At 43.5% G+C, this 19,086-nt stretch overlaps 1 protein-coding gene across 2 annotated transcripts; it reads right to left on the bottom strand.

Moving 5' to 3' along the window:
• Positions 1–135: 135 nt before the first annotated feature.
• Positions 136–17,628, bottom strand: LOC117963373 (forkhead box protein N1-like). 2 transcript variants are annotated; one of them, XM_059001520.1, is made up of 10 exons: positions 17,137–17,628; positions 12,836–13,019; positions 7,635–7,795; positions 5,820–6,209; positions 5,348–5,467; positions 4,961–5,088; positions 4,021–4,117; positions 2,346–2,553; positions 1,423–1,902; positions 136–1,187 (listed from the first exon to the last, which is right to left on the bottom strand). In XM_059001520.1, exons 3-10 carry the CDS (start codon positions 7,767–7,769, stop codon positions 934–936), a joined length of 1,812 nt encoding a protein of 603 aa, XP_058857503.1. In that variant the 5' UTR covers positions 7,770–7,795; positions 12,836–13,019; positions 17,137–17,628; the 3' UTR covers positions 136–933. The 2 variants fall into 2 exon arrangements, with proteins under 2 accessions (XP_058857503.1, XP_058857502.1); XM_059001519.1 differs by lacking the exon at positions 12,836–13,019.
• Between the last annotated feature and the right edge of the window lie 1,458 nt (positions 17,629–19,086).

Below are 19,086 nucleotides of genomic sequence, written 5' to 3'. Positions count from 1 at the left end.
TAAAAAGTTGTAAACCCTCATTTGATTATATATTTATCCTGGTCACTAATAGTCTGTATTATTTTGAGATAAAACATATGGACACATACATAAATAAACATTATTATAAATATTATAGATTAATAGTATTTGAAAAATAGAGGTTTAATTTTTTTATTCTGAAATATTTTTTTTAATTGTTATTGTATTTATAGACCTAATGGTTCAAATACATTTTTAAGTGTTAACCTTAAACTATAAACGGTTTACTAAATTGTATATTTGGAATACGTTTATTTGCTTTCAGCTTTACAAACAAAACACAAACTTTTATCAAGTCCACATGAGGATTTGGTCGGTATTTTTGTCTTTAAGTTTAAATTAAAAACAGCAAATCAAATATGAATACAGTTTCTATTCGCAGAAGGTGCATACGGTACCTGCTTTTCTCGATCTCTGTCCAAACGGTGTGGAAAAACCGTTACTTTGAAATTTAAAAATGTACCCGTCGCGCGCTCTCTCCGGCGGGGAAATTTTACTAATTCATATATATATTTAAATGGAGCCAAAATAAGGTAACAAATGGATTTAAAAATCCTACCAGTAACTAGAAGTCTAATACTGCCACCTGCCATGCATTTTCAGAACTACATAAATAATTAACATTTTCAAAAACTGATAGTAGTTACACCAGTGTACCCAAACTCTTCGCGTGCAGTCGTTTACCGTTAAAAAAATTCACAGAATGTTCAATAAAAAAGTACACTGTTGATTTTTGTGTATATTTCAAACAAGACATTCATTTCCACATACATAATTATTACAGTACAGTAGTACAATGCTGGTACAGTATATTAAAATAATATAAAGAATAATATAAAGGTTGAGGAACACAAAGAAGTACAGCAGTAGGACAGGTTAACGTCATCTCATCCGCAGTTACTGATTCCTCGTTCACATGAGGGGAATAGGCGCGTTGCCTGGGGTGGGCAGGTAGCTGTCTAAGTCTGTGAAGGTGGTCGAGTAGGTGCCTGTGATGTGCAGGTCGCTCAGGCTGTTGTGGTCCTCGAAACCGGGCATCTGTTCACCTGACCCGTCCTCCATCAGGCAGCCACCCCAGTGAGAGGGGCCGGTAGAGGGAGAGGTTGCTATGAGGATCAGCGGATCCAGAGCCAGACTGTCATCTTTTAAATCCTCCCACAGGGGTCCTGTAAGGATGACACTGAGTGTCAGGTGAATGTACACTAGAAGAGGCTAGACCTCTAGTGATGTGCATTTCAAATGATGAGGCTGGTCAATTTACTGGACTTTGCACTTAACATAGCCTCATGTTTTTCTTAGCTTGTGCTAATCAGGCACAGGCGGTGTGGTGCATCTCATTAAAAGCTCATCATGCCAGACCTAATAAGCTGTACTTGCCTCTGAGCTCCTGGCAGTACTTACCCTGCAGCTGGAAGTCGGTGAGGCTGGGGTTCAGAGTGTCGATGTCATTGCTGAGCTCCCCCTCCATCAGCAGCTCCTGCATGCTCCGGGACGTGCTGTGCTCAGCCTGCAGGGAGGCTCTGTGGATGGGAGGGGCTTGGGCGGGCAGGGGGGAGCTCAGGGTGCTTGCCTTGGGGGGCTCGTTGGGAGGGATCCCCGAGGAGGGCTGCTGGTGTCCGCTGGGAGAGAAGTGGGGGAAGCCCTGGGGTGTGGGAGGAAGGAACAGAGGCTGGTGGCTGAGGGCCCCCGTTGGGACCTGTAACGGGTGCCTGTGCACCTGGCTGGACATGGCACGCTGTGCCGAGGTGAAAGAGGGGGCCATTGCGTAGCTGGGGTGCCCCTGAATAAGCAGGGTGCTGGGGTGAGAGGCTGGGAGGGGAGACAGCGTGGAGGAGACCTTGTACTTTACAGGCTTGTCCCCAAGCAGGAGGTCTAGATCCTCTGCAAAAGCAAGACAAATACTTTAAGCATTGACATTACCCAGCAAGTGACATTAATTACACTATATATATATATATATATATATATATATATATATTGCTGGTGATCACACAATATACGTGTGTATCTTCCCATAATATTATGCCATATACAACTAAAATAGCAAGCAAGTGATAAAATATTTTAAAATCACGAGCTGGGATAAAATGAATTAATAAACGCCAGCAAAACGTTTCATGAATCAAACTGCCATTGGAATGACAGGCGCTAAATCATTCCATAAACACAGCACACGCACTGCATCCATTTTACTTTGATGTGTTCAGTAACCCTACATTAAACTCATGCGCTCTGTTTCCAGTGATCAGTGCATGCCTTTGTATTTTCATTTGGATGAAGGAGTGTTCTTGTGTGTCCCTGCCGGCCCTCTTGTCCCCTCTTACCTGGCCTGGCCATGCTCTTGCGCACAGTGACCGGGTCTTTGCGTCTCCACTTGTGCAGCTCCTCCTGCATCTTCTCCACCTTGGCGGGGTTCAGGGCCCACAGGCAGCCCTTGCGCGAGGAGCTGCCAGTCTTGTTCTCCACCTTCTCGAAGCACTTGTTCAGGGACAGGTTGTGGCGGACCGAGTTCTTCCAGCCGTCAGGCGCTGTCTGCGGAGGGGAGGAGAGGGGAGGGGTGCTGGCGTGAGGTACAGTGCTTCCTCGCTATTTTACCAATACTTCTCTAATTACTGTTAGGCCATGTTGACAGTAAATTGTACTATATCTTACTGTATAAGGGTCCTTCAATAATGGACTGTTTTCAAAACTATTTTTGATGTATTTCTTTATGAAATCAGTTACTGTATGCTGTATGGTTTATATTTTAAAATAGTAAACTTAACTATTAGTAAAAAAAAAATTAAAAAGGGCTCCATTAATGGACAATAGCAAGTGTTTGTAGTGCCACATTTTTTTAAATTATTATTATTATTATTATTATTATTATTATTATTATTATTATGATTATGATTATGATTATGATTATGATTATGATTATTATTCTTATTATTGCAACTGCAGATTGTCAATTTCATAACGTGTGCAATTTATAAACACAGCCCTTTTAATCTTTATTTGATATCTTTCTGGGAGCAACACCTTACCTTCCGGCATAAATTCTTTCCTCTTCTGCGAGGGTATCTTGGACAAAAGCCATGTTTTTTTTATACATGTAAGTGTCTTTTTTTAATGAATGCTGACATTTATATATTTTTTTAAGAGTCAGTCAACGGTGCAGTTAGAAAAAAAATGAACGCATAATACTTATGAAACTAAATGCTGTCTTCCATCACCAGATGATCTTCCTGATTATATAAATACAACTGAAATAGTGCTGAACACACATGTGCTGTGCAGTAAACTGTAGTGATCATTAATATGAGAAGGAAAACTAGGAAGCCCTTTGCCAACCCGTGACATCAATAATGATATGCAAATTGAACAATCCTATAAATAACTTTCAATCAAAAAATACTTGGCTCCGAGCTGGATTGAGTGAGATAAATATGAAACCATTGCTGTAGCAAAGCTTCTGTCTCAGTAGGGATTAAAAACACATAGCTTGGAGTTTTGTTTTGTTGCTGTGATCACATTAGACGTTAATAAAAACAGGGCTGTGGCCTACTTTTCAAGAAATCCCAACTGCATTTCTCTTTTATAATGCTGACATTTTACTGTCAGATAGCCTAGCACTGAGTAGAGTACAAAGCATTAATATCAGCCTTTAATTAACTGTAAAATTATGATGTAAAATTGAGGAGCAAACAGCTTTAATATGTGTAAACAGGTCATGAATAATAGTACTTAAGTTGTTTTGGCTCTAGTTTTATAAAATCAACAATTTTTTCTCCTTCAAAAAAATAGGACTTAAAGACTGGAGTAAACACTTTGAAACTATAGCCCAATATGTCATTTGGTTTACATATTGGGCTATATTGAACTTGAACAGCTTCTTGGCAATGCTTTGCTTGCATTTGCTCTTCCTTTCTATGTGGTGTACCACATTAAACAGTCATAAGGGGGATGTTGGAAAGGTTCTGTGTTGTATAAGGAATTTCTTTAAGTGTTTTTTATTACCTTGAAATAAGGGAAGTGTTCGGTCATGAAGTTGTATATCTCGCTGACAGGCAGACTCCCCGTCTTGCTGTTCCTCAGAGCCATGAAGATCAGAATGCTGCAAACCCAGAGCAGATATTATATAGATTTACTGTTTGTCTCCCTCCAGTCTCTGGGATAAAGCCATGTGAGATGCCTCGTTTGCAGAACTGAAACACTATAGCATTTATTCACGTGGAGTAACGCTGACGTACAGACCAAGAAAGGAGGCTCCAACATGTTTTATGATTATGAATTACGCAGTGCTGTGATTAAAAGATAGCATTATCCAGGTGATCTTGGCTCTGCACTGTCAGTGTTGTCCCCAGGCAAAAAAGAAACAGGAATTCAGCTGGCTTCTGTAGTACACATGGCAGCTATACGTGTGGTATGAAACCCAGGTGAAAACCCCACATGTTTTCATCTATCTTGTCAATGTCATGCAGAGTGATATTATTTTCCACATGTTTATAAAGCTTTGAAGAACACCTGCGATAACCTCGATGCCTCTGTTCCTGCCTGCTGTGCAGTTCATGCTGCTTAATTTTCGTTTAAATCCATTTGTATTTATTAAATAACATTTAACGATTAGCTCCACGTTCGCTATCTCATGAATTTGTTTATTGAACCCTTAGATTTCTTTCTAATTCTGTACATCTACATTTTCTCTAAGCTTTCTGAGGCAAGGTGGAAAAGCCCTGCACGTTATAAGTGAATGTCAGCCCTGAACTGAGCTGCTCAGTGATTCAGGAGAGGTTTTAACCTGAGGTTTTGACCTCATCCCTGCCAAACTCACAATGCCATGCTTTCCACCCCAAAGTCATCGCAAGCCACGAGTCTTCTTCTGTACCGTACTAGACAGGGTGAGCTGTATTGCAGTGCAGCCCTGTTTGTGATGCAGTGCGTGCTGCTGGTAGGGTACCTGTAGGAGTAGATGGGTTTCGGGTAGAGGGATTGCTGGGTGTCCTGGGGTGCCTGGGGTGCTATCCGCTGGTAGGGGTAGTGAGAGCTGCCAGAGAGACCCAGAGGATAGATACTGGCTGTGGAGAACTGAGACACACAGACGAGAGAGGAAGAAACACACATCAGAGTTATGCAGGGCCACCTAATCCCAGGTACAAGGTGACCCAAGCAGTTTACATGTATTTATTCAGTGTTTGTTTATCAGAATACAAAACAAAAAACACAAAAAAATGTTTCGGCTAACTCAAAAGATGATTCCAATGTGAAATCAGAACTTTGCAGATGTTTTCTCACTGGACATGTGGGTTCAGTAAGGTGAGCATCATGTATTTATCTGAGTGATTACCTGTTGCAGCCGAGGGACAGTGCTGTAGGAGTGTTGAACCTGGGACTGGTAACACTGAGATTTCAAGCCCGTCTCTTGTGGCACGGCTGGTATTTCTGTCTGGTATTTGGGCTCTGGAATCTGAAAAGGCATTTGATATACAGTATATAATATATATCAATGGCAGCTCTGTATTTACACTGCCCATACATTAATCACAAACATGCAATGGATGCCGTCATGCTTGGTAAATTCCATCCCTGAAGTACATTCACTTATAAACTCAGTAAGCTACTTTGTAATGCTGCTGTGATAGAATATTAAGAATTGAAAGATCTTCAGTGCAATGCTGGCAATGGAATAGATATAGGCATCAGCTCTGGGAACTTTTGTTAACACAATCACAGACAGAGAATCTTGTTTCAATGCAAAATGTCTCACTGGCTTGAAATCCACCCTGGTCATAAATGTATCTAGAATTATAAATCCCCACCATCACTCTGCTGCTCTGCAGGCATTGTCCCGCGCTGTACGGCGGCACGTTGGCCCATGTAGTTGACGTTGGATGCTCCAGGGGGCGCTGTGACACTGCGTCTGGCTTTCCGTGGTGCTCCAGACCCCCGAAGCAGTTGAAGGAGCGTTGGCACTGCGGGGGGGAGCAGGGGTCCTGCTGAGCAGACCCCCCTTCTCCAGGGTACTCCTCTGTGCTGAACTGCCGGCGGTACGGGTGAAAGCGACTCTGATCCGCAGTTCCGAACGTCTGTCCTGGGAGCTCATCATTGCTGTGCTGCCGGAACTTCTGTGCATGGCAGCTCTTGGGACTGTAGAGGGCGCTCTCATTACCTCGGAATGAATGAGCTCCTTCTGCAGCTCCCGACTCATCCTGCAGGAGGAGAAGAGAAACATTTACCGTTTGGGTAATGCCTAGAGATGTCCTGGAGATGGAGCATGGGAATTACAAATGGCATACTGGCAGATGGCTTAGTAATGTCACTAAACTCTCATTAATAAAATTCAGCTGAGAATCTGTAGGTCAGCTTATTGTGGATGTATAGAGAAGCTAAGGAAAGCAGCCCTGTCCTACAGTCATGTTCAGTTGTACACTAAAATACACTTGGTTTGTTTCTGTTTACTGCTTTCTGAGCCCTGTATCATAACCTTGTTGACAGTCCAGTTTGTATACATTCTCGCTTGCCACTGTCACCCTGTGAGCTAAATGAGAACGTTATTTTCAGTATATAAATCTTTAAACTATGAAAAAGCTGTGCTAGCAAAACTGTTTTTTGAGATACACTGGTATTAACATTTACAGTAGCTGATCATTTCTAGCATGGGCTCATGAGGTAAGAGACTTGCTCAATAACTGTACAGAGCTTTGCACCTCTATAGACATCTACTACATCCAGCGACTAGAAATGGTACAAACAAATACAGTAGTGAATCTATTATGATCAGGAAAGAGACTAATGCTAATGCTTTTAATAAATGTATTAAAAGGGGTAAAGAGGAATGTGTTTGAGCAGGTTTAAGAGTTATTGTGCAACAGTATTTAGGTAAAAATGTCCCCACAGTATTAATTTCAACCGGCATGTGATTTATTACATTAAAAAACCCTTTGGGGTTTACATTGGTAAAATGCCGGTAGTTGTTCTTGAATCTGTCTATAAACCTGCTGACTTGTTCTTTAAAATTCCTGTGCAGCTGCACCTTGGAAATCAAACAAGTCTTCATTAGAATAGGGGACACATTGAACTCGTAGCTGTGTCCATTTAATCACCTCTCTCGCTGTGCAGTCTTCAGCGAATGCTGTTTAGCAAACTTCAGAACAGGTTCAGCTCAGTTTAATACAAGCAACACTTTTGAAATGTCTTGTTGAGTAACAACCGGTTAAAACCATCTTCTTGGAATGTGAACAAACAGAGGTCTAAACCCTACATTCTAAACTTATGTCTTACCTCGATTACTATCTAGCCTTAAACCCTGAGGGGTTTTTGTTTTTTTTCAGAAGCAATTTTGTGCTGCAATAGTAAGTAAGCATGGCAATGGCATAGAAACAACAATAGGAGATCATACAGAACACACATTAGAGGCTATTAAACGACACATTAAACATTAGGAACATTCACATAATACATGCATTAGACATTGGCCTCTCTTTTGTGACTGCACTTGCAAAGGTAGCTCTGCAGTTGTGCCACATTGTGATTTGCAAGGGCCAAGTTGAACAGCAGCAATTCAAACAATTAAAACCTCAGCTGCAGTTCCTGTAGATTCATAAGCAGCAGAGCAGCCGCTCTGTGAGTTTTACCTGTGTCTGTGTTGGCTGTAAGTGGGGTGACTCTGGGGTCCCGTGAGTCGGCATCGTTGAGTTGGGCGGTCCCTGCAGAGAAGGGGTCCCGAGGGAGGCAGGGGAGAAGGTCCTGCTCTGAGGCGCTGAGGTCATCGCCAGGAGCTTGTCACAGCCTAGACCTGGGGGGGATTTCAAAAACATCCCACCTGATTATTCTTCATGTGGTGATATTAAGCGTTGGTTACATAAACACACTTTTATAAAATGGCTTACTTATCTTAGTGGGTTTTAAGGTAACTTTAAAATTGCTAATTTTGTGTATGCTGTTATTTAAATATGTTCTTAAATGGTCTGATTGTGGCAGTTGTATGTGTGACATGCTATACAAATGTATTGTGGTTTGTTCTTTTTTTCTGCCATGTACTGCACAGTGCTTTGCGATACTTTATAGCCATGAAAAGTGGCAAATGTAGTTCGTTTTTTGGCCAGTCATTTCAGTGCTGCTCCCTCCCACTCGAAATGCAGTCAGAATCTAGGAGGACACAGCATTAGTAGAAATGCTAAACTCAAGGCAGGGTTATCAATGGAAAAGATACTGTACACTGCTCTCCAACCACTACAGAAACATCCTGTGTCCCACTACAGTCCTTGTAGGACTGTATGGCATATTGGACTGAATGTCTTTGTACTGTGGAAGCAGAAAATAATGCTTTTGCTGTATTTTGTCAGCTGAATCTAGCCCCAGGTGTCATTGAGAATCCAGGTTGGAAATGTAGTGTAATTGAGAAAGTTGGCTTCCTGAATGCAAGTGACCCATGCTAGTATGGGATGCTCTTCTCTCTGGGACCCTGTGCATTGGCGGCTGTCTGTTCAGCCATGCAGACTCATCGGGACAGACTGCATAGTCAGCCCGAAACTAACCCAGCAAGCTCATTACGATCTCAAGCAAACTGAGACGAATACGTCATACCAAACAAAAAACAACAAAAAGAACCTTTTATTTGACCGATTACACAAGCTAGATATTGTATTCTTTTTTGAGCAGCGGAAAACAACACATTCACAATGCTTTGCCAGAGAAGCATGAAGCCTCAAGTGACACACACGTAATGTAGGCACCTCGTGCTGTCTGAGAAAGCGGAGAGGGGCTTTTTGTTAAGCTCTGATCTGTCAGCCCTGCTTGACTGGAAACCCTCTTGGCTTTCGTCCTTTTACTTAGTGAGGACACTGCTCACAACGTCCCGTCCGATCTCCATTTCACGGGGGGGGGGGGGGGGCGCTGTTTCAGTACTTGACAACGCGTGCACAGCCTGTCAAGTGCTAAGGAGCCTGTCAAGCGGCAGGTTGGGGGAAACATTTACTTCACCTCTGAATTAGCGCATGACGGATTGTTTGACTTGGAGGGCTGCGATAGTGTTTCAGGAAAGCTCACATGAACACCTTTCTCTATTTCTGTAGCCTTTAGTGATTTTTAGTGATATATATATATATATTGTAAACGAGCGACCCTCGCTCGGGTTCGTTGCCCCTTTAAGAACTTGACCCAGAAACACAGGAATGGATTTTTCAAGCGCTGACGCGCTATTTTTTTAATAAACACAAAAATAACACAAACAAAATACAAAAGCAAAACAAACACCTAGCTCCTCTTGGAGCGCTAACTCAACTTTCAGGAACCCTTCCTAACACGGGACAGCTAAGCTGTTTTCCCGTCTTCACAAAACACCAGTTTGGTACCGCACTTACTCTTTTCTCTCTCTTCCTCTGGCTACTCGGAGACAGCACCCCTCTCTGCCTCCTTCCATTCAGCAGCCCCGAGCAGACTGCCTGCTCTCCTTTTAAACTCCCGCACCTGGACCTAATTTTTAATAATGCCCAGGTGCGGATGATAATTAATAATAAAACAATTAAACTAAACGATAAGCAAATTAAATGAAACAATAAAGCAATACAAATCAAACAAAAAGGTGCATTCTCACATGTTTTCTTTTGCAGGGAGGTTTTAACCCCCTCCCTGCCGTCTCTCACAACCCGCTATATTACATTTCCCCCCCCTTGTCTTTCCAAGACACAGGCCACGAGACGGCCACCTCCTCCCCTAAAACACAACCACCCACCCTCGAGTCCATAAATGTCAATTTTCGCCCTCTTCCACGGGCGAACTCGAGGGTGGATCGGTCCACGTCCTGGGTCAGCCAGGTAGGGACCGCGCACCGGCGACGAGGGACCCCACCGGTTTGTCAGGGCCGACCGGCACGACAACCGGGGCACTGGAGGCTGCAGTAGCGGGCAGAGGTCTGCAGCTGGGACCCAGTGCAGCGACGTCCGGTCAGCAAGGGGGAGCGAAGTAGTGACCAGGGGGAGCATACGCGACGTCTGGGAGCAGCGTAGCGACGTCTTAGTGTCCGGGAGGAGCGGAGCAGGGGACCAGGTGGAGAACTGTGCCCGATCCTGCCGACTCCTGGGCTCCAGGTCAAGTGAAGGGAGGTCCTGGCTAACCGACAGGGTGTCCAGGAGCAAGGGGTGAGGGACTGGACGCAGCGACGCCGGACTGGACCGTAGGGGTGGTGGTCGGGGCTGTGGTGGAGGTACGCTTGTCACCTCCTCCCTAGGCTCCGGAAGCGGCAGCTCCTCCCCTCTGGGCTCTGGCAGCGGCAGCTCCTCCCCTCTGGGCTCCGGCAGCGGCAGCTCCTCCCCTCTGGGCTCCGGCAGCGGCAGCTCCTCCCCTCTGGGCTCCGGCAGCGGCAGCTCCTCCCCTCTGGGCTCCGGCAGCGGCGGCTCCTCCCCTCTGGGCTCCGGCAGCGGCGGCTCCTCCCCTCTGGGCTCCGGCAGCGGCGGCTCCTCCCCTCTGGGCTCCGGCAGCGGCGGCTCCTCCCCTCTGGGCTCTGGCAGCGGCGGCTCCTCCCCTCTGGGCTCTGGCAGCGGCGGCTCCTCCCCTCTGGGCTCTGGCAGCGGCGGCTCCTCCCCTCTGGGCTCTGGCAGCGGCGGCTCCTCCCCTCTGGGCTCTGGCAGCGGCGGCTCCTCCCCTCTGGGCTCTGGCAGCGGCGGCTCCTCCCCTCTGGGCTCTGGAGACTGCGGAGCTACACTAACCTTCTCCCATTTCTGGAGTAACCGCTCCAATTCAGTTGGCTCCCGCTCCTGTCTCTTCTGCGGAGCCAACCCCATCTCTCTCTCCCATCTCCCAAGTTGCTCTCTCTGAGCAACAGCATTCCTGGTTATCTGCTCGATCATCTCCAGCAAATCCATCTTCTCCGGGTCTTAGGGGCGCCCACACTCTCTGACACCAAATGTAAACGAGCGACCCTCGCTCGGGTTCGTTGCCCCTTTAAGAACTTGACCCAGAAACACAGGAATGGATTTTTCAAGCGCTGACGCGCTATTTTTTTAATAAACACAAAAATAACACAAACAAAATACAAAAGCAAAACAAACACCTAGCTCCTCTTGGAGCGCTAACTCAACTTTCAGGAACCCTTCCTAACACGGGACAGCTAAGCTGTTTTCCCGTCTTCACAAAACACCAGTTTGGTACCGCACTTACTCTTTTCTCTCTCTTCCTCTGGCTACTCGGAGACAGCACCCCTCTCTGCCTCCTTCCATTCAGCAGCCCCGAGCAGACTGCCTGCTCTCCTTTTAAACTCCCGCACCTGGACCTAATTTTTAATAATGCCCAGGTGCGGATGATAATTAATAATAAAACAATTAAACTAAACGATAAGCAAATTAAATGAAACAATAAAGCAATACAAATCAAACAAAAAGGTGCATTCTCACATGTTTTCTTTTGCAGGGAGGTTTTAACCCCCTCCCTGCCGTCTCTCACAACCCGCTATATTACAATATATATATATATATATATATATATATATATATATATATTTTTTTTTTTTTTTTTTTCTAAACTTGTAAATCAATTTATCTTTACTCCAGGGGTGAGCTGAAGGACTGGCCTGTTTGTATTGCCGGTTTTAGGGGGAGTGATTGCTAAAAGAGAGAGTCAATTAATTCACTCATCTTTATTCCACACGAAAAAAATTTTTTGTGTGGGTCTTGATGGGAAAGAATTGAAGAGACCGGACTAAATACCGTTCCACAACTAACAATTGAAAAGCTCTTTACAGTGCTTTATCATGCTTTCACCCTGCTTAATTACCCTTTGCTGTGCTTTTACTGTGGGAAACTTGCCCTGTATAAGGGTATACCTTATAAGGATGAGGCTGACGCTTTGCAATCCATATGACATTTCAAATTGTTAACCAGGGCAGGAGCAATTGAGCATTGCTGACCAGCAGGTAAGGAGTCTCCTGAGAGTGCTGAAAAAGGAGCGAGCCCATTAGGAGAAGCTCGGGGTGTAATGTTTCACAGGCAGCTCTGTTTTCTCTTTCATATGGATATACTTAGCTAACTTTTAACTCCAACCTGCTTCCGAGCATGTTTATTCTGTCATGCCTAAGAGACTAACCTGCCTTTGCCGGATGTGATTGGCACTGCTAATGGACTGTGTCATTCTTCCTTCCAAATTCAGCAAACTGTAATCACTATGTCATGCTTTTATCTTTCTTTTTTATTTTTCTGTCCTCTATAGCCTTCTTAGGGAAAACAGGCAGGGAGTGAAACTATTAAGACAGCTGTATGTATTATAATTCCACTGCAAAACGCTGAACCCCACTATTTAGTATAAAGCTTTTTCTTCTGCATGTATTGTGCATGGGGGTTTGGCTGAGAACGGATGAACAAGCAGGAAACCTGCTTGACACATTGCAATCGCTGCCCTGCCGTTGAACACAGCAGTCTGAACCAGCCATCTCTGCTTGTGCTTAGTAGCCCAAGTAAAGACAAATGCTTAGAAATCGCTCTCTGGAATATTCAGTTGCAATACTGGGCCCCCAGGTGGCGATATGTCCCATTATAAAACTTTCAATGTGATTTTAGCTAGAGCTTGTTAAATATATAGGAGGCTGTGTGGTCCAGTGGTTAAAGAAATGGCTTTGTAACCAGGAGATCCCCAGTTCAAATCCCACCTCAACCACTGACTCACTGTGTGACCCTGAGCAAGTCACTTAACCTCCTTGTGCTCCATTTTTCGGGTGAGACATACTTGTAAGTGACTCTGCAGCTAATGCATAGTTCACACACCCTGGTCTCTGTAAGTTGCCTTGGATAAGGGTGTCTGCTAAATAAATAATAATAATAATAAGGATTCCTTCATTCCTCCTTACCTAACAGGCCTGCTTTGCAGTGCTGCAATCTAAATCTGGTAATGTATTTTCTACCATGGCTCCACTGCTGCCATACAGAGTATTTCCCTCACTGCACAGCCTAACAAAGTTCTGAAGCCACTCAGGTCTCTCTTTTGCCAAGGATGTGTAGCTGTGATTTATGAAGGCCTGGTGCAGTTTCCTCCTGAAATGAGAGTGTGATTTATGAGTGGTGGCTGGGTGTGTTCTGGGCCTCAGGACTGTGGGAGGGCAGTGGAGTCTTGGCTGGGCAGGATCAAGCATGGCTCTCCCTTTACCTCAGCTCTCAGCAGTTAAGACTAATGAAGTCATGTTAAAGATGAGGCTTTTCTTCACTTTTTCACGGTTTATTTAAAGACTGTGGGGTAGATGTACTGAAGTGTTGAGTCTGTCGCAATCGTTGCAAACCACATGCAAACCAGACGGAAGTGTAGCGTGAAATGTACTAAACAAACGCAACGCTGTTAGCATCATTTTAACGAATGATTTGCAAATTTGCGCTTTAGCTTTAAATGTCTATGTAATTCTGGGCGTTCCTGCAGAAATTCTCAAAAACAAGATGGAGAGAGTGCAAATGAGAGATCAAAAATATTGTAACGAGATGTACTAAATCTGCGGGCAATTGCCACACTTACAATTGCATCAATTTGTTAAGCACTTTTGAAAGCACGTTTTAAACAGTCGCAATTGTTGCTGGCATTTCCCAGTCCGCTTTTTCTCGTGTGTTGCCAGTTCTGCTCAATGTATTTTTGAGACAAACACCCCAGTACCTAATTTGCACTAAAGTCAGGGTGCACTTACATGTCTTGAAAACACATTTCTATGACATTTCTGGTTTTCCCAGCGTGCTGGGAGCAACAGACTGCACACACGTGCCACTAACCCCTCCAGCTCATTCTGAGCATCTGTATAGGACCGTGATCTATTGTGTGTTAATTGTCTAGGTTACTAAGCAGACCAAGTTAAAAATAATAATAATTAAAATAAAATAAAAAATAAAAACCTAAAATCATTTCGTTTCAATTTAAAATAATCTTTTATTCACCTTGTACACCAACGTGTACAATGCAGCAGCATGATTTATTTTGTGTTACCAGTAGGCTAAAGTACAAAAAAAGTGCGCTAGGTATTCATTTGATTTTACTACTGTACTGTATACTGTATAGGCCTACTGTACAGATTCATATTTTTACATAATGTAATGTGTAGCCTGCCCAAAACACATTAGTGTTATTTCAGCCCAATGATTTATATTTAAAATACATCGAGAACTGTAAATGTATGTGTGCACGATTTTATTGTATTGTTTTTAAACCCGACACCTCCTTATTTCGGACAAGCATGTCCAGTTTAGGGAGGGGCTACTGTATGATTATGAAAAGTTTTTTGGGGGTGAAGGTTGGGTCCCCACTATAGAATCTGATGGGATTAAACCGCCTTTCATTTATATATACTGTATATATAACAGTATTAAAATAGGTCAAATGAAGACTGAACAGAATGCATTGTACAGATGACCTTTACAATTAACAAAAACAATGTTATTTTGATTCTTGCGCCCTTGCATGTATAGCCGTTCTCCTTCGGGCACCCTCTGCTGCAGCAAAACCACAACTCAACTGCCTCTATTTTATTAGAAAACATGTCGCACAACTCTCGCTAGAGATCTCGATAAGATGATGCAAATGATATTTAAATTAGTATATTGCGGCACCATTCATTAACATATTTTTTTCTTAGTACATACGACAAAATGTGTACTTTCAAATTGTCGTAAACAAAATGCAAATTGCGGTAGTTTGCGCTGCGACTGGCCCATCTTACTACATCTACCCTAAAACATGTTTTGATGAATTAAACTATTTTTTCTTAAATGAAACACTTTGTGTTAGCATTGGTGAATGCTGTATTTCCAAACACTTACACATTTCCAGACACTTCGAGACACAGGCCAGGTGAAGCTCCTGCACATCTCCAGAGCTAGCTGAACTGTGCTATCAGCTGCCCTGTTTTTCAAGGTTTTCAATAAAGCCTGCAATTTGCACTGAAATGTTACAAATGTAAGATAAGCAATTAGAGAAGCCAATTAAAATATTTAGTAGTCCCCTTAAGTAGTTTCCTATTGGTTTTGTGACATGACAAGTGTTGTTGCAGTGTAACCAATTGTTAAAACAAGTTTAACTCCCCATTAATCATTTTGGATCAAGCGTGCAATACTTCTCTAAACTGTGAGCTGGATATTTACATTACTGTATCCACACTGGCTTAATGTTTCTATAACACACTCCTCACATTGCTCTGATTTCTTGGCTGGTGTCCATCACTGGAGATGCCGGAACATGAAATAACGAAATGCAGCAGCATTTACCAAAGGAAGGAAACAAATCGATTTTAAAAGTTCTCTAATGACCAGTATCTCGTTTCATTATTAGCCATCTCCAGTACTGTCCCCTCACTTTAATAATGAGCACTAGTCTAAACACTCCGTTCTCAGCTCTGTCACTCTGCACCTTAATAATGAGCTAAAGCACTCCACTCTCAGCTCTCCAGTGCTGTCACCCTGCACCTTAATAATGAGCTAAAGCACTCCACTCTCAGCTCTCCAGTGCTGTCACCCTGCACCTTAATAATGAGCTAAAGCACTCCACTCTCAGCTCTCCAGTGCTGTCACCCTGCACCTTAATAATGAGCTAAAGCACTCCACTCTCAGCTCTCCAGTGCTGTCACCCTGCACCTTAATAATGAGATAAAGCACTCCACTCTCAGCTCTCCAGCACTGTCACTTTGCATCTTGATAATGAACATTAACACACGCCATTCTTAGAGTCCAGCCCTGCGATTACCGCCCACTCTCTGCTGTCACCAAATACCTTCACAATGAGAGCAAAACACACTGCACTGTCAGGTCGTCACCCTGCACCCTTAACAGTGAACAACAAAGCAGTGCATTCTCACCTCTGCAGCGCGGTCACACAGCCTCTTAGCTGCACATTCTCCTGCCCACGGAGAGGAGCTCTAGTTGGAAGCAGAATGAGCAGTGAGAATGAGAGTGTTAAACTCCACTTGGCCGTTGGCCAGTTCGCTGTAATGGAGACTGCTGGAGAGACCTGCTCAGACAGGTTTAAAAAGGATCGCTCAAGACACCAGCAGCTGGGAGACCTTTTGAAAATCAAGAAGTAACTTTTTTTTTTTTTATAACAATTGGGCGCATTAGATCCACTCCTTCTCAGGTCCACCAGCATGCATTGGTGCATAGACCTGGTTCTGTGAAGCAGACAACCCAACCGATAAACAGAATACTATCTCTGGCTATCTATGAAGACTTAGCGGTTTGTCTATATGTGTTTATCTGCAGAGACCGGGAAGCTGTACCCGTGTCTATCTGCCTCTTTTTGCATTCATAACGCATGCATGCCATTCTTTTTGTTTAAGCATGCAAAAAGAATCTACAGCTATGGCCAAAAGTTTTGCATTACCTAGAATTTTAGGACTGAGACATAATAAAAAAAAAAAAAAAAAACTATGTTAACATAATTTAGATATTTTATGTCACATCATGTAATCAAAGAAATGATATAGCAAAAGTCTACCGGAAGCTATAATATTAGTACAGTACAGTATTTCATGTTAGATTTCGAAATGTCACATTATTTTTTCCAGTTTTTCTCCAAGTATTTATTTTGAAAACTACAAAGCGGTATGTAATTCAATAGGTTAACGTAACATCATTCAGCAGGTTTCATTCGACTTCATGAAGCAAAATGAGTTCATTCTAAAGGGTGATGCAAAACTGTTAGCTGTACGTTCAAAGTTTACGCTGAGGACATGTGTAAATTAGATTGAACACATGTTATTAATCGTGAGTCTGGGCGCTGCAGCATTTAAGAACTTTTACTCCTAAACGAATCCACTTGAATTCATTTTGGTCTGATTAAATTCAGAACCAGCGTTCATGTGTAGTACAGGAAGTTCACTGCATGTGCGTTCGTGGATTCCCTTGTGTTTAAATTCCATGTACGGATCATTATTCCACCAATGACAGACTATCCCTACATCAATCCTGTGTTCCTACCAGACAAAAAAAGGGGTGCATATAGAACTATTACCACAGCCAACTCCTTAGACTTTTATATGCATTAGAAAGCAATGAACTTGGGAAAATGCTGGATTAACTAGAACAAAGCTTGACACCAGAAGTTAAAAGGCTCTTTTATCTGCCTTGTAAACCAAGCCAGAAATCATTAAAAAAATAAAAATAAATAATAATAATAATAAGCACATACCAGGCTTGTCTTATTGTGCTTGTGTGTTCTCCAGCTATCCCGCTCCAAAACTGGCACTCAAAGAAAGAGGGAGGCCCACATCACGTCCTGTAGCTGCTCAACAAAGTGCCTGCCTGCCTGCCTGCCTTCTGACAGCGATGTCTTTACTGGAGGGATCCTACAGTTCAACCTCTGTCCCAAAGGAGAGCAGCAGTCCTGAGTGTAAAGAGCTGAGTTTGACTTGGACGATCGCAGATCTTTTATAGAGAGGACGAGAGACAGGAACTAAGACAAAGAGAGAGAGAGAGAGAGGGAGAGAAAACAAAACTGAATTCTCCTCTTACCTTCTTACTGAACCAAAACAGCTTACCTCTCTCTCTCTCTCACTCTCTCTCTCTCTTTTGAGCAGTTTAGTCTAATGAAGTAATGTTAAAGATGAGCGACAGCTTTTTTTTTTTTCCTTCTCAGTGTATCTAAGATTACATCAAGTTAAATCAGGCAGCTGGTAATAAGGCAATAAATATATTCTTATTCCCCTCCCCTCTCCCCCCGGGGCTGGAAGACATGAATCGAAATGCGAGAGAGAGCTGGGAGCTGGCTTTCACATCACCTGCCAAAATGACCCCAATCCGAGAGCAACAGGCCCCAGAGCGATCTCTGTTTATTAATAATAGCTGCACTGCAAGATTTCTTTCCATTTACACACTTTTGTGCTTGTGTGTGTGCTTTCCCCACCCACCAATTACTGGCAATACGTTTCATTTTCTGTTTAACAGTGTTTACATCGACAGTTGTGGAGACTAAGAAAGACTTATCTATACTTTATATACTTTATATATTTATAATTATTGTATACTGCATGGGAGTGTTTTTCTATTGGGCCTTTTCTGTTGGGCGTGTCTGTATCTTCCCTCTCTCTCTCCAGCAGGGGAGCTCCAGGAGCTTGGGGCAATACTAGCCCTGCTCTGAGTTTCCTTTAAGCCTACACTGTTGCTAACACCCCCTCTCTCTCCTTTCTCTTTTCTACCATGTTCCCAGCACAGTTTAAAGTGCCACAGTAAATAATACCTCCCTTAAAAGAGTAGGGCTGGCGTCCTGGGTTTGAACTAGAGGTTCAGTGTGTTGATTTTAAGGTTCCTTTTCTGTCTCTCACTGGTGCTCTTCAGATGAAATGTTCGCCTCCTTCCGTTTTACAGTTTCATGGCAGTGTTTCTGATTGATGAGAGATGCATCGTTTATGTATTGTTCAGAGCGCAGGCCTGTACTGTAAGTCCCCGAGGCTGATCGAGCAGGTAGTGAAGGTGTCAGGGATTCAAAACAGTGGCAGCGGAGCAATCACATACCTCCACACACCTGGTGCTGGAGCAGCCAGCAGCTGTCACTCATCGCTCCTCTCGTTGGGAACATTTCCACGGGCTTCCAGTCAGTCAGGAGCACAGAACAATGGTGGCAGCCTGAGCTCTCAATCAGCCAACCGCTTTCCCACCTTCAATCTGGAGCTCAATAAATTGGGAGGGGGGGGGGGGGGGGGGGTCCTACTGCAGAGAACCCAACTGCCTCCAGCACTTCATACAGAAGCACTCTGGATCACTCTGCAGTTACAGCTGGTTTCAGAGACCCAGGTTAGCACCAATCCTGGATTTCTCTACTAAAGTATTAGTGCTAAGCACGGTCTGTAAAACAAGGCGAATGTCTACCTGTGATCCTATATGCCTGTCCATGCTACTGCAACAAGAGCCAAAGTAGAGGTAGGTTTAATGCACATTCAAGGATATTGCTGTTTTCTTGCTATACTGTTAATAGAAAAAAATGTATCTATCCATATTTTAAAAACCACCAATGGTGCCAAGAAGCAGAAGGATTTACAGCGTTGCAGATTAGTGCAATTAGCTGAAGCTTATACAATTAAAATAGCTATTAATGTAACCTTAGCCCTACATGCCTTAGCATGATATATTTTTGGCAGATGTT

This window comes from Acipenser ruthenus, chromosome 26 (assembly GCF_902713425.1).
Source record: "Acipenser ruthenus chromosome 26, fAciRut3.2 maternal haplotype, whole genome shotgun sequence".
NCBI classification, from domain to species: domain Eukaryota; kingdom Metazoa; phylum Chordata; class Actinopteri; order Acipenseriformes; family Acipenseridae; genus Acipenser; species Acipenser ruthenus.
The sequence above is the reverse complement of the archived record's forward strand: the minus strand, read 5'-3'. Positions and strand labels throughout refer to the sequence as shown.

Bases quoted from the DNA above. Each gene is read 5' to 3' on its own strand.
- LOC117963373 (XM_059001520.1), bottom strand. From the start codon at position 7,769: ATGACCTCAGCGCCTCAGAGCAGGACCTTCTCCCCTGCCTCCCTCGGG. The intron at 4,118-4,960 runs GTACCCTACCAG...CTGGGTTTGCAG, and splicing joins AAACCCATCTACTCCTACAG to CATTCTGATCTTCATGGCTC. The intron at 1,903-2,345 runs GTAAGAGGGGAC...TTGCTTTTGCAG, and splicing joins CAAGAGCATGGCCAGGCCAG to AGGATCTAGACCTCCTGCTT.